The sequence below is a fragment of the Schistocerca serialis genome, chromosome 3 (genome assembly GCF_023864345.2).
Source record: "Schistocerca serialis cubense isolate TAMUIC-IGC-003099 chromosome 3, iqSchSeri2.2, whole genome shotgun sequence".
NCBI lineage: Eukaryota > Metazoa > Arthropoda > Insecta > Orthoptera > Acrididae > Schistocerca > Schistocerca serialis.
The window spans coordinates 209,302,797-209,317,117 of record NC_064640.1 but is presented as its reverse complement, the minus strand read 5'-3'; the positions used below and the strand labels follow the sequence as shown (position 1 = coordinate 209,317,117).

The 14,321-nt window shown below is 36.3% G+C and overlaps 1 protein-coding gene across 1 annotated transcript in view; it reads left to right on the top strand.

Moving 5' to 3' along the window:
- Positions 1-14,321, top strand: part of LOC126469928 (rab GTPase-activating protein 1-like) — a 157,820-nt gene that overhangs the window by 118,119 nt on the left and 25,380 nt on the right. The window contains exons 12-14 of the mRNA XM_050097325.1: positions 6,962-7,136; positions 9,012-9,118; positions 9,896-9,979. Coding sequence (XP_049953282.1) covers positions 6,962-7,136; positions 9,012-9,118; positions 9,896-9,979 — 366 coding nt within the window. The remainder of the gene's footprint in view (positions 1-6,961; positions 7,137-9,011; positions 9,119-9,895; positions 9,980-14,321) is intronic.

The window sequence follows — 14,321 nt, the reverse complement described above, 5'->3', positions numbered from 1 at the left end:
AAATCAGTAAATATATGTTGTTGTTGTTGTGGTCTTCAGTCCTGAGACTGGTTTGATGCAGCTCTCCATGCTACTCTATCCTGTGCAAGCTTTTTCATCTCCCAGTACCTACTGCAACCTGCATCCTTCTGAATCTGCTTAGTGTATTCATCTCTTGGTCTCCCTCTACGATTTTTACCCTCCACGCTGCCCTCCAATACTAAATTGGTGATCCTTTGATGCCTCAGAACATGTCTTACCAACCGATCCCTTCTTCTGGTCAAGTTGTGCCACAAACTTCTCTTCTCCCCAATCCTATTCAATACTTCCTCATTAGTTATGTGATCTACCCATCTAATCTTCAGCATTCTTCTGTAGCACCACATTTCGAAAGCTTCTATTCTCTTCTTGTCCAAACTATTTGTCGTCCATGTTTCACTTCCATACATGGCTACACTCCATACGAGTACTTTCAGAAATGACTTCCTGACACTTAAATCAATACTGGATGTTAACAAATTTCTCTTCTTCAGAAACGCTTTCCTTGCCATTACCAGCCTACATTTTATATCCTCTCTACTTCGACCATCATCAGTTATTTTGCTCCCCAAATAGCAAAACTCCTTTGCATATTTTCATTCAATAATGTTATATCGAATAACATTGTGGGGTAATTCAACTTTAGGAAAGAAGGTGTTCATTGCTCAAAAGTGTACTGTAAGAATAATATGTGCTGCTCACCAATGATCAGTATATTTATTCCCTTATGAAGTATTTTTTTATTGTAAATAATCCATTGCAGTTCAAAAGAAAAATTGTGTATGTAATTACAATACCAGGAGAAAAAATGACATTCATTACTCTGCATTAGGGTTGTCTTTAGCACAACAAACTGTATGCAATTACACCACCAAAATTTTTGATCACTTGCCCAATGATGTAAAATGTCTGACACAAATTGAAAAATAAGCTGAAAAAGTTTCTCCTTGACAACTCCTTCTATTCTGCAGAAGAACTTCTAATTTTATAATGTGTAAAAGGTGATGGATATGAATTATTAACTCACAACAGTACGAATGTAAAATGATTACTTCCATGTAATTACAATTAATTATACAAATGATCCATGGAACATGATACTAAATAACTAATTGACAATGAGAGGATTAAATCACATTAGGAAATTTACTTTCAGGAAGAAACAAGTCATTCCAGCAACTAGATAGCAACTATTTGGATCACTGTAGAACACACAAGATAGGAAAACTGCATAAAATATTAAGAAATTTGTTTAAAGGTAGATAATGAACTGTTCACATATGTCCTCAAGACTGCAGTCAATTTTAAGAGCTTTTTTCTGACAGTTGTTTTATATTTCATGTTTGAACACTTATTTAGTACTGGGCCTATGTAAATATTTTACATTTAAATACAAATCAGCAGTAAAATAATAAAATTTTCTTCAGCTGAACTTTATAATGAATCTTTTCATAATGGTACTTTCCTGCGCTGGCTTAAACATGCTTCTGTCAAGTATTTTGGAAACTAAAATGGATTCTCAAGTCAGCAGGCTATATTTACCTTGATGGCTTATGTGCTGCAGTCCAGAACAGCTAAGGAGGCAGGTAGATGGAAAATGCACAGTAGCAAGACAAAGTATACCACATGAAGCTGCAGCCAAAATTCCACCATTTGTGCTGTTCCATGTGTAACTGAGCATGCTTTGAGCTTTCAGAGGTTATTTTCTCTGTAGTGCTTGTGATTTGATGGCTGTGTTGTTCTCATGGTATTTGTTATTAGTAACATGAGGAAAAGTGCCAAGTGTTATCCAAACAAGCAAGAGCTGTAGTTTACTGTATGTATATTTTTTTCAAAAGAGGGTTGGAAGTGAATGAAGCATCAGCACATGGTTTCTGTCCTGTTATTGCCATTTGCCAGTTGAGAGCAGCTGAGGTGTGTAGTGTATGACTGAGAACCATGCAGCAGTTATTCAGCCAAGTGAACACCTCTGTTGAAGCTAGTAGATGAGTATATTTCAAATCACCAGGGAAGTGATGTGATCATGAGAAGGGGGCAGGCAACCTAGACAGTGCTCCTAAAATCATTTTTTATCACAAAATATTCAATATTTATTGTGAAGTCGAATAGCCGACTGCAGAAAATTTAGTTTTCTGCAGTCAGTGGACAAAGGTATGAATGTTAAACAGAATAGGCTTCAGGTATTGAGAGGAAATTATTTATGGGGAGGAACAGTATTATGGCTGCAAAGGAGAATACAATAGATATGAGACAGTGAACATTCCACATTTGTTTTATTGTCAAAACGTACGTAAACCAGAACCACACCAGGTCAGTGTGATACCTAATAATAATGTGTTCGGCAGTCTGAAATTTCATATAGATAAAGGTCACTATAATATTATTTACACTGGATCATCAGACATGGCCTTTAATTCAAAAGAGTAAACTTTTATTTAAGACATCAATGTCTAATAGTTCTCAGTATAACCACTGCCAAATGTTGCCGTGCCTCCGCCAAATTTTGATATTGTGATGGACAGTAGTAGCAAACTCTCGCGGCCCCTACTCTGCGTACCAGAAATATGATTTGGTTAGTGAGTAATGTGACTCCACACAACTTGTCACAAACCACAGCAGAACTGCTGATACTTGTTAATGCCTATTAACCCTCAGAGTGTTCTGTGTTCTCGTGAATTAGACGTGATTATTAGTGTGACTGAAACGTAGCAAGGTGAAATGGCTTCACTTGTTACAATTCCACCCCTGATTTTTTTTTTTTTTTTCTGTTTTCTATACTATGCGTAATGCATGTACCTTGATTATATGGGATCACTAAATTCTTATCCGCACTATATTTACTAAACTTTGTTATTTGTACATCTACAGCTATACTCTGTGAACCACCATACAGTTTGTAACAGGGGGTACTTTGTGTATACCACTGTCATTTCCCCCATCTGTTCCAGTTGTGTATGGTCCATGGGAAGAACAGTTGCGGTGTGACTGTGTGTGAGATTAAATCTCTCTAATTTAACCTTCTTGGTCTTTTCGTGAGGTATACATAGGAGGAAGCAATATGTAGGTTGAATCTTCTAGGAAAGTGCACTCTTAGACATTTAACAGTGAATCACACTGTGATGCAGAACGCCTCTCTTTCAGTGTTTGCCACTTGAGTTGGCTGAGCATCTCTGTGATGCTTTCAAACTTACTAAATGAACCTGTAATGACATGTGCTGCTCTTCTTTGGATCTTCTCTATTTGCTCTGTCAGTTCTATATGGTAGGGATCCCAGACTGCTGAGAAATATTCAGTTATTCGTAGAACCAGTGTTTTGTAAGCTGCCTCCTTTGTTGATGTGCTGCACCTCCTGAGGATTATTCCAGTGACACTCAGGTATGACATCTGCCTTACCTACAATTAGTTTTATGTGATCTTTGTTTTTTAAATCACTCTGTATGCATACGCTTAGCTATTTAATGCATGTGGCTGCTCCCAGTGATATGCAATTGTGCAGTCACGCAATAATTGGTCTTTCTGCCTATGTGTGTGCAGCACATTACGTTTGTTTATTTTGAGAGTCAACTGTTGATCTCTACACCAATTCTCAATCCTTTGCATGTCTTCTTGCATTTTGCTAAAATTTTCTAGCATTGCGACTTACATGTATACTATAGCGTCATCTGTGGAACTTACGAAATTATCTGCTATGTGACTTATATATATATTGCAATATATATTGCAAAAAGTAGTGATCCTGTAACACTTCCTTGGGGTACATTGCATTTTTCATCAAATGTGGGTCTTGGTACTATATAGTTGTAATTTATGATGAGGTGCAAAACTGAGAAAATTTGACATGGTTGACTACTCAAGTTGTGAATTCCAGAGGTTTTGTTTGCTATTCTCTTCTTTACTTCAAACACTGCAATACTCTGTCAAATTGCTAACAACATAAAATTTTGCTACATCACTGTGGCCTTTAAACAAAATCATCAGCACTCAGTTTACAAATAAGGTAAGAACAACTTTGAACATTTACAGTAAAAAACTGCTTATAATAATAAAAGAGTGCAAAATTTTAATATTATTTTACTCTCAGTAACACATCAAACTTCACTCTGTCATTTGGACAAGTACTTTACTTGTCTGACAGTATTGGACCATTGAACTTCCTCTTGGTCCACGCAATACTGCAGCACTGCGACAGCATTTTTATTATGTGCCTGTTGTGGATTTCAGTGTATGCTGCACTGTGGACTTTGTGATATCAATTCCTTGTACATGATGCCACCGACACAAAACCAGTAGTGCCCCCACTAATATCTAGTCGTCATTATAGATTGTACCATACCAACTGCCATTAAATCCTTCTTTGAATCTTACTTCAGTTTAGAGCTAAATGGTTGTGGAATATAACTGAGATGAGAAAGAGGTGATTGCCATGTACCACACTTCATTATTCAGTGTCATACCACAAAATACTTTTCAACACATTGCAGGTAATGTTCTGCTCAGGAGTTGCTGCTACTTCACTGGCTTGTCAGTCTTCGGTGGCTGGCGCGCTGCCAAGATGGCCTTGAGCCGCCTTATCGGCGGGGTCAAAGGTCAAGTGCTCAGACAGCTGACGTAACATGCTGTTGCGTACTCTATGTCGACAGATTCTAGATGTACCCTTGTCCAATTTTCAGCTACGCTACAGATCAATTTATTTATGAAAATACAAAGTACAGTCTCCAACAAATTTTACATATTCGCAAGTACCTTTACCTTTAATCCAAATAAATACAGTTTCATTTACAGATATCTTACGTCTACTACGTGTATACAAGGAAAAGGGTGAGGGTGACATGTATGATGATTTCCCAAAGTCTTTATTTGCATTTTCACATATGTGGAATGTGCGGTAGGCTATGACGTCACGGTCGACGAAGCTTTCCAGTCCCGATACAATTGCGACGGTTAGCCAACCATTACCATGAGAGAATGTATCATTCAGATCAATACTGAAGTTAAGTCTACATCCACAAAAGACAGCAGGTCCATCTAGTAGAGAGTGTGCAGCGACAGATTTTATGGTATTTTTCTTCTTGTCAGCGGCAGATGTTGTCATTTCGACGTCTTCAATTGTTTTATATATTGTCTGTCTTGCAGACATGTCTCATCTTGACTAACATTTTGCCCGTACGCGCAATACCTAGAACGACTAGTATGCGCGTACGGTATAACGGGCAAAATTGAAAACTGCAAATATCATAAACTGACAATACCATTACAACCCTTGAGCACCCCCTAATTGATATTAGAAACATTATCATATTTGATTACTTATTCACCAAGTTATTACACATTGATCAAAAATTGCACTAAGTCCCATATGGAACTCCATGTTGACGGACTTTAACTTTCGTCGCTTAATTGAAACGCAACTTTTCTAAGTCCGAAAACCGTCAAAAATCAAACTCGCACAACTCCCCAAATTACTATGCCATATGATGTACCCTTGTCCAGACATTATAAATTCCAAATATCATCATCATTGATCAATCCATTGATCTGTAGCGTAGCTGAGAATTGGACAAGGGTACATCACGAACCGGGGTGCTCAAGGATGCAACAGCATGTTTAATTGATGAAACAGATCAATTTATTTCTTAAATAGTGTGTGGGGGGGTTTGGGGGGGGGGGGGGGGGCACGACAGACTCCCCCCACACCATATCTACATTGAGGAACCAACATGTCTCATCTTGACTAACATTTTGCCCGTACGCGCAATACCTAGAACGACTAGTATGCGCGTACGGTATAACGGGCAAAATTGAAAACTGCAAATATCATAAACTGACAGTACCATTACAATATGTGGGCTGTTGAACATGTGTCAAATTCTATTGATCAGAGGCATATCCATAGCACTCATTCAGTATCCAGTAAATCGGGACTATAGTCTTGGACAAAATATATCTGAAATGTTGTTATTCTAAGACACATTAAAAAACTGTATAATTCAATGCTATTGCAGATCAAGGCACATTTTTTGGCTTATGTCTGTTTCATGAAATTTTGTCTGATTTAAAATAACCTGTTATTGATATATACATTTCATAATTTCTTTGTATGTAAAATGTTACCTGTAACTGCAAAGAGGGATGAAAATCATAATAGAATCAAATTGATATTTGACAGAAATTTGTTGCATGTTTACTGCATATATGGACATTTTTGGTTCTCTCTGCCCATTATTTTGCTAATATTAAGAGCACATAAATTTTGTTTTTTGTTACTGTCCTGTATGCAGCAGAGAATAACTTCATCATCTGAGAACCAGGAAAAATGTGTGACCATATTGAATCACTAGTCATTCATCCAACATGCTGTCACAAATTACTATTATATTTTGTGATGGAAATTAATCCTATGATACATAATGTGAGTTATTTGTTAGATCATACACCTAGAATCAACATTTAAGAATGTGTTTTGGTATTAGTAGAACACAAACTACTGTTCAGTCTCATCTGGTAATTAGTGTATAATGAATTTCAAAGTAATATGATGTCTAATTTGATGTTGGTGTATCATTCAGATTTTGACACTTTTTAAAAAAAAGTCTTGGTTTAGTTTACTCTAGTTAGATTTGCATATTTTGTAGTTTATATCTGTGATGTGAATGTGACAGGCTCACAAATATAATAAACACAGTGAAAATGTGGCTGCATACAGGCAATTTACATGAATCTTTAATGTGTATTAATAATTGTTATTGGCACTTGTTCAGACATTTTGTCTACCTAGAAATTAATTTATGGAGTAGAAGTTCTCAAGCAGAAATGATTTCAATTTGCTAATTATAAATCTCATCATTAGTGTGTATTATCTAGCTATTTAGCAAATATGCAATATTATATCTGACATTAAAATTAGTTTCAAAGTGTCATTACTAGTTACATTCTTCCTTAATAGGTTTGTAAGAAGGAATTACTCACGCTTGATTTTGAGACGACACTTAAGTATTTCAGAGTTTCCCTCCCAAAGAAATGTCGTTCTGAAGAAGTTGCCAAAAATATAATGAAACTAGCTACAAGTCTGAAAGTAAAAAAGCTAAAAAAGTATGAACAGGAATTCATATCTGAAAAAGGTAAGTGACAGTGCATCATTTCATATTGTTCATAATATAGAGTTTGTAATTGCAGCTAGTTGCTATTCTCCATAATTGTTCCCGCAGTATATATGTATTTTAAGGCATTTGTTTTGATGTTGTTGCAGCCAAAGCTGTACAGTATTTTTTCTTACTTCTTCTGTTCATGGTCTGTTGTGTGTGAAAAGGATACAGATGCTGTGATTTTAAACTTTGGCAGTATGGCTTGTTGTTTCTAAGAGATAATAATTTTTCGGCAGTAACAGTTCCAATAAACCATGACTGGCAAATAATGTGTAAAGCTACGCAAGGTTGCTTGTTTTTCCTTCTGGCATTGTTTTTCATGACTAACAATAAGAATTAATATGTGTATTTGTTTGCAGATGAATTACAATCTTATGTAGATTATGTATGGAAAACCTATTTAAGTAATTTAATTTCCTTTGCCTTATTCTGGTACATTGATCTTTCATTTCCTTTCTTAATAAGTAATAAGTAAATCGATTATGAACCCAAAAGTTGCTGTAAACACAATTTGGAATTTTTCACATAAATAATTTCAAAAAATGGAGGTAATGGTAAATGACCAACATCATCGCCATTATATTTTACATATTCCAAGACTTACACTAAAAGTCCCAATGCAGTGTGTTTCCCAGTTTTCTGAATAGTTGTTTTCTTCTCCTGATGTGTTTGCAAAGTATGTTTCTTATACCGTGATCAAGCAATTTAACAAATTTGAGAAACTTTTGTCTTATCCCTCATTTAATTAATTGTCTTACTCCCATATTCTGTGATACAATGATCACAGTGAAAGTTTCAAGAATGTCAGGTTTCTAGTAGAGGTGGATAAAGATGAGTCTATATTGAATGCTGCTCCATCATCACAATTTGCTTGTTCTTGGGGCAATGAAAACAATGGAAAGGTTTCTGAAACCATACAATTCTGCATCAAGCCTACCAGCCAGATCAGGACCTGTGTTACTTTTCTGTATGAGAAAGAAGAGAGATACCATCTGTGGGAATTATATTGATTCATAGAAAGTAAATGTTTCTGCCTGTAAAGAGATCCTGAACAACATTTCCAAATACACTTGATATCGTTCTTGAATATGTGGTTTGAAGGGCTACATGTTGAAAGAGTGGTGTGTGTACTTTGAGACCATGTGAAGTCACAATTTTTCAGGAGAATGGAAGTAGCTTCTTTTCTCAACTATCAGAGTGATCCTAATAATTTTGCATGTATGACTTTCATTGTGTTTGCTGGAGTGAAAGATTTGGCTTAAATGTTTTCTCTGTTATTTGAATTTTATTTTGTGTATGTGTTTTATTTTTGTATTTATATGGGCTCTTAAACCTATGAAATAGTTGCTGTAATTGAATTAGTTACAAATTTGGCTATGAGATATGTATGATTCAATTAAATTAAATATGTGACTTGGTGACTGAGTGGGTAAGGAAAAGTCTACAAATCCTGAGACCCAAAGCTCAATTCTCTGTTGGTCATAAGATATTTTTCTGTGAGTTGTCACTTTTTCAGTTCTGGCAATGCCTTGTTGACATGAAAAAATGCTAAGTCATATTGTCTGGTTTACAGAGTTAGTGTCAAAAATGAGGTATGTTACTTGTTGAGTCAAACACACACACACACACACACACACACACACACACACACACACACACAGAGAGAGAGAGAGAGAGAGAGAGAGAGAGAGAGAGAGAGAGAGAGAGAGAGGGGGGGGGGGGGGGGGGGGACGGATAATTTAATCTTTCAGAAGTTTGATACTTGTGTGTACATTATAATTCAACTGTGACCTTTTGTTGGTGTCTTATAGCCTCATTAATTAATTATGTTTCAAATTTTGTGTTCAACAGAAGCCCAAGAAGCTGAAAAGAGTTATGCAACTCGACTTGAATTTCTGCAGGCTTCCCTGCAACGTTCTGAGGAAGAAAAGAGAAGCCTCGAAGAAGAAACATTGCAGGTGTGTACAGCTCATTTGTTTCCTGCATCTGTTTCACTTTTCTCATATTTAATTAGTCGTAAAAGCATTCTGTATGTGAAAGCTTAAGATAAATTGTGCTGTCAAAACTAAATATAGGAAGCTGGTGAAACGTGTTGGGATTGAGAGAGCTAACATATTTTTTGATAGTGGAGATGTGGAAATGTATACAGGGAAAATAACAGAGCCAAATTTTAAAAATAACAGCAAGTATTACATTTTTATAGTTCATATTATGTCACGATGTGTCATTTGTTATTAGTAACTATTTACGCATATCTAAAAATGGTGAGTTAGGTAGTAGTACAATTATGAAGGTACAGATTGTCAGTTATTGTATTATAAATGAAATCATGGGACAGCAGTTTATAGACTTAGTGGACAGAGTGCATGGTCATATTACATTCCATGTTCCCCAGCTATTTTCCATCAAGAGAAATAGCTGCATCAGGTTGGAAAAGAACAATATTATAACAAACTGCTTCATCAAACATGAGGTGTGTGGCAATTTGGCCATCATCTCACTGTACACGAACAATAAAGTTGACACAGTAGCAAGAAATGCATCATTATCGCAACTCTAAATGTAAATGCTGGATTCATTGTAATTTCAACTATCTGGCTCGCCTGCTCAATACAGATTTTAAGAAACCAGTTTTTTATTATCAGAGAAGAAATTGTGTTGTATTTACCGAAGAAATCATTATATTGTTTTACTGCTTTTATTGCTCTTCATTCTACTTTCCATTTTTTCTCTAGATTAAAGAAATGCTGCAACGTGAAGTACAAAGGGCTGAAAATGAAAGCTGCAGAAATAATACAATCATTACGGAATATAAACAGGTAATGCACAGCATAATGAATAAAACTACTGTTACATTTTGTTCTTTTTCAGTAGTGTATACATTATTAACTTTCGAAGATACTCACTATAATATTTGCAAGACACGTGCCTCATGTGCTTCACTCTAAATTTTATTAACTTGTAATTTGGAGATTCAGTTGTTTTTTATGTTTGTTTTAGTCACCTGACTATACTTTATGTCCTTTTCTTAGAGATTTTGACCCACAGTAATTAAAAATTTTCATTGTATGATTTCCCATACATTACTTAGTTTCCAGACAGAAAAAAATTTGACTGAAATTAACACAGTTCTTCTCTGCTTCATATTGTTGCATCAGTATACAAAGTACATGAAATGTATGCCATTATCTGAAGATTCCTTTAAGCATAATACTAGGTATAAATAAATGAAACCTTTATTCATCAACATTATGACTGATTACAGAATTTTCTTGTACAATAGTTATAGTTCTTTACAGTCATGTCGTTTTACCTCTGATTTCAGCGTAGTCTACATCTATGAGATTTTTTTCAACCAAAATTAATTTTTACAAGAGACACCTTTTCTTAAACTATTTTTGCGCATAGTTGCCACCATTGTTCAGACATGGGTCATAGCAGGAATCCAACTTTTCTATAACTTCTTTGTAGAAAGATTTCGCCAGTGAAGACAGCCACTGCTCAACACCGTTTTTTGGGCATCGTCATCACTGTCAAAGCACCTTCCCCCAAAATCACACTTCAAGTTCAAGAGTAAGTGGTAGTTAGAAGGTATGGAATCAGGGCTGTATGGTGGGTGACTAAACTGTTCCCAACTGAATTGTTGAATAAGGTTTTGTGTTGTCATGAAGCAACGCAATGCATTGACTGAGCATTTCACACCTGGGAAGGAACTCAACAAGTAGAAAAGACTCAAAAAACAATGTTCAGCAGCGCCTGTCTTCAGTGGTGGCATCCTTCTATTAAGTGGCACAGAAAGTTTTGTATCCCACTATGGCAAACAGTAGTGGCAACTACCTAGAAAAATTCCTTACGAAATGCTCCTTCTTTTAAAACTAAATTTTGGTTTGAAAACGTGTTTTTGAGTTTTTTTTCCAAAACCGTACTTACTTTCTGGACATGTCTTGTACATCTACATGATTAGTATGCAATTCACAATTAAGTGCCTGGCAGAGGGTTCATCGAAACAACTTAAAGCTATTTCTTTACTCTTCTACTCTCAAACAATATACAAGAAGAATGAACATTTAATCTTACTGTGCGAGCTCTGATTTCTCTTATTATGAATCATTTTTCCTTATGTAGGTGGGCACCAACAAAATATTTTCACATTTGGAGAAGAATGTTGGCGATTGAAATTTCATGAGAAGATCCTTCAACAGTGAAAAACGCTTTTGTTTTAATGATAGCCACCCCAATTCAGTATCATATCAGTGGCACTCTCCCCCTATTTCATGATAATACAAAATGAGCTTACCTTCTTTGAACTTTTACGATGTTCCCTGTCAATCCTATCTGATGTGGATCCCACACTGTGCAACTGTATTCTGGAAGAAGACAGACAAGCATAGTGTAGGCAGTTTCTTTTATAGACCTGTAGTACCTCCTAAGTGTAATAACAGTTGTTGATTCAGTTTCCCCACAATATTATTTATGTGAACATTCCAGTTCAAGTTATTCATAATTGTAATCCCTAAGTATCTAGTTGAATTCATAGCCTTTATATTTGTGTGATTCATCGTGGAACTGAAATTTAGCAGATTTCTTTTAGTATTCGTGTGAATGATTTCACACTTTTCATTATTTAGAGTCAATTGACTCATTCCACACCATACAGGTATCTTGTCTAAATCATTTTGCAATTGGTTTTGATCACCTGATGACTTCACAAGATTGTAAATGAAAGCAAATGGCTCTGAGCACTATGGGACTTAACATTTATGGTCATCAGTGCCCTAGAACTTAGAAATACTTAAACCTAACTAACCTAAGGACATCACACAACACCCAGTCATCACGAGGCAGAGAAAATCCCTGACCCCACCGGGAATCGAACCCGGGAAAACGGGCGTGGGAAGCGAGAATGCTACCGCATGACCATGAGCTGCAGACGTAAATGATAGCATCATCTGCAAACAAACTAAGAGGGCTGCTCAGATGGTCTCCTAAATCATTTATGTGGATCAGGAACAGCAGAGGGACTGAACACTTCCTTGCGGATGTCAGATATTACTTGTGTTTTACTCAGTGATTTTCTAACAGTTATTACAAACTGTGATCTTTCTGACAGGAAATCACAAGTCCAGTCACATGACTGAGATGATAATCCCTAGTCACATAATTTGATTAGAAGTAATAATGAAACAATATTTACTTTCAACTTGGAATGCAGGCAGTGTTTAAGTTTGCGTCATCAGATTTCCTGATATTTTTCCGCAAAAAAAGTATAGCAAAAATGGCTCTATCTGGGGACTGCATATTTTTGGAGTACACAAGTACAAACATGAAAATCACCAAATACAGCACTTAAACTTCACAAACACATAAATCAACATGGCACCTGCTTGGTTTGCTTTTGCCAGTCAATCAGAGCCAGGACGCGTGACGTCATGCAGACTGGTTTTTGAGGGTAAATGGAACAGTGAAAATGTTCATTTCAATAAATATTTATTCAGTATTATTTTTACTATTTTGTAAATGATGTGTGTGGTACAGTGTGATCTGTTATGTATATTGGGGCTTAGTTTAGGTTGAAAGTTGATCAGATGCCATGTTGAGTTATATGTTTACACAACTAAAGTGCCATAGTTGATATTTTTCATACACATGTATTTGTGCTATGAAAATGTGTAGCTTGACTAATGCACCACATTAAAGCTCTCTTAATTTTTATTTTTTTATTTTTACCCTCAATAGCTTTTGAAAAAGTGTCAATAAATGTCAAGTCAACCAAAAACTGTTACCAGAATGGTGATCGTTGGAAGTAGGGTGTTTTTGTTGGGTGTCACATCAAGAGCTGTAGTTTTTATGCAGCAAGTCAACTGGTATTTTAAGATTGCACACTATTCTCAGCATTGAGAAAAAAGGTAAAATCCAATTTCGACATTAAATGACTATCTGTTACCAATATTGGTAAAATGCTGCCCAGAGATGTATAACATTTTTACAAGAGAACAGGAAAAAATGCCAAATACTGTGACATCTCGTAAAAACCATCAATTTAACATTTTTTGTCATTGTCATCATTTTCAGTCTGCAGCCTGGTCTCCTGCAGCTCTCAGTGCTGGTCTATCCTGTGCAAGCCTCTTTATTTACAAAAAACTACTGCAACCTACATTCGTTTGAATCGACTTACTGTATTCGTCTCTTGGTCTCACTCTACAAGTCTTACCCTCCACTCTTCCCTTCAATACCAAATTAATAATTCCTTAATGTCTCAATTTGTGTCCTATCAATTGATCCCTTCTTTTAGTCAAGCTGTGCCACAGATTTCTTTTCTCCCAAATTCTGTTCAGTACCTCCTAATTAGTTATGCCAGCTACCCATCTAATCTTCAGCTTTCTTCTGTAGCACCACATTTCAAAAGCTTCTATTCTTTTCTTTACTGAACTGCTCCACTCCAGGCAAATATCTTCAGAAAAGATTTCCTAATGCTTAAATTTTTATTGTGAGGGGTATTCAATAAGTAGTTCAACACATTTTTTTCTCAGCCCATTTCTGTTGGAACAGTGCAGAATTTTCTGTGGTACACCATGGAATATTCCCACTTCAGCCCCTGTAATTTCATTAAGTTCTGATAGGTTGTGCCTCTATATGTCGCCTTCAAAATGGCACCTGTAACAGACATGCGTTCCTAGCAGAGAGATTTATTTGAATTTATTTAGTGGAAAATGAGAGCATCGGAAATATTCATAGGCACTTGCGGAATGTCTATGGAGGTCTGGCAGTGAACAGAAGCACAGTGAGACCTGGGGTAACTCGTGTGTCTTTATCGCAACAGGGTTGCACAAACCTGTCCGATATCCCTTGAGCCGACTGGCCACACACAGCTGTGACTCCTGCAGTGTTGGAATGAGTTTACACACTCATTCGAGGTGTTCAATGGATCACAAACAAACACCTCATTGCAAAATTGGACATCTCTGTTGGTAGCGCTGACACACTCATTCGCGAACTGTGATACTTGAAGGTCTGTGCCCGCTGGGTTCCTTATCACCTAACAGAAGACCATAAAGAGCAACAAAGGAACATCTGTGCAGGATTGCTTGCACATCACAAGGCTAATAGTGTAAAATTTTTGTCAAACATCGTCACAGGCAGTGATACATGGGTTCATCACTT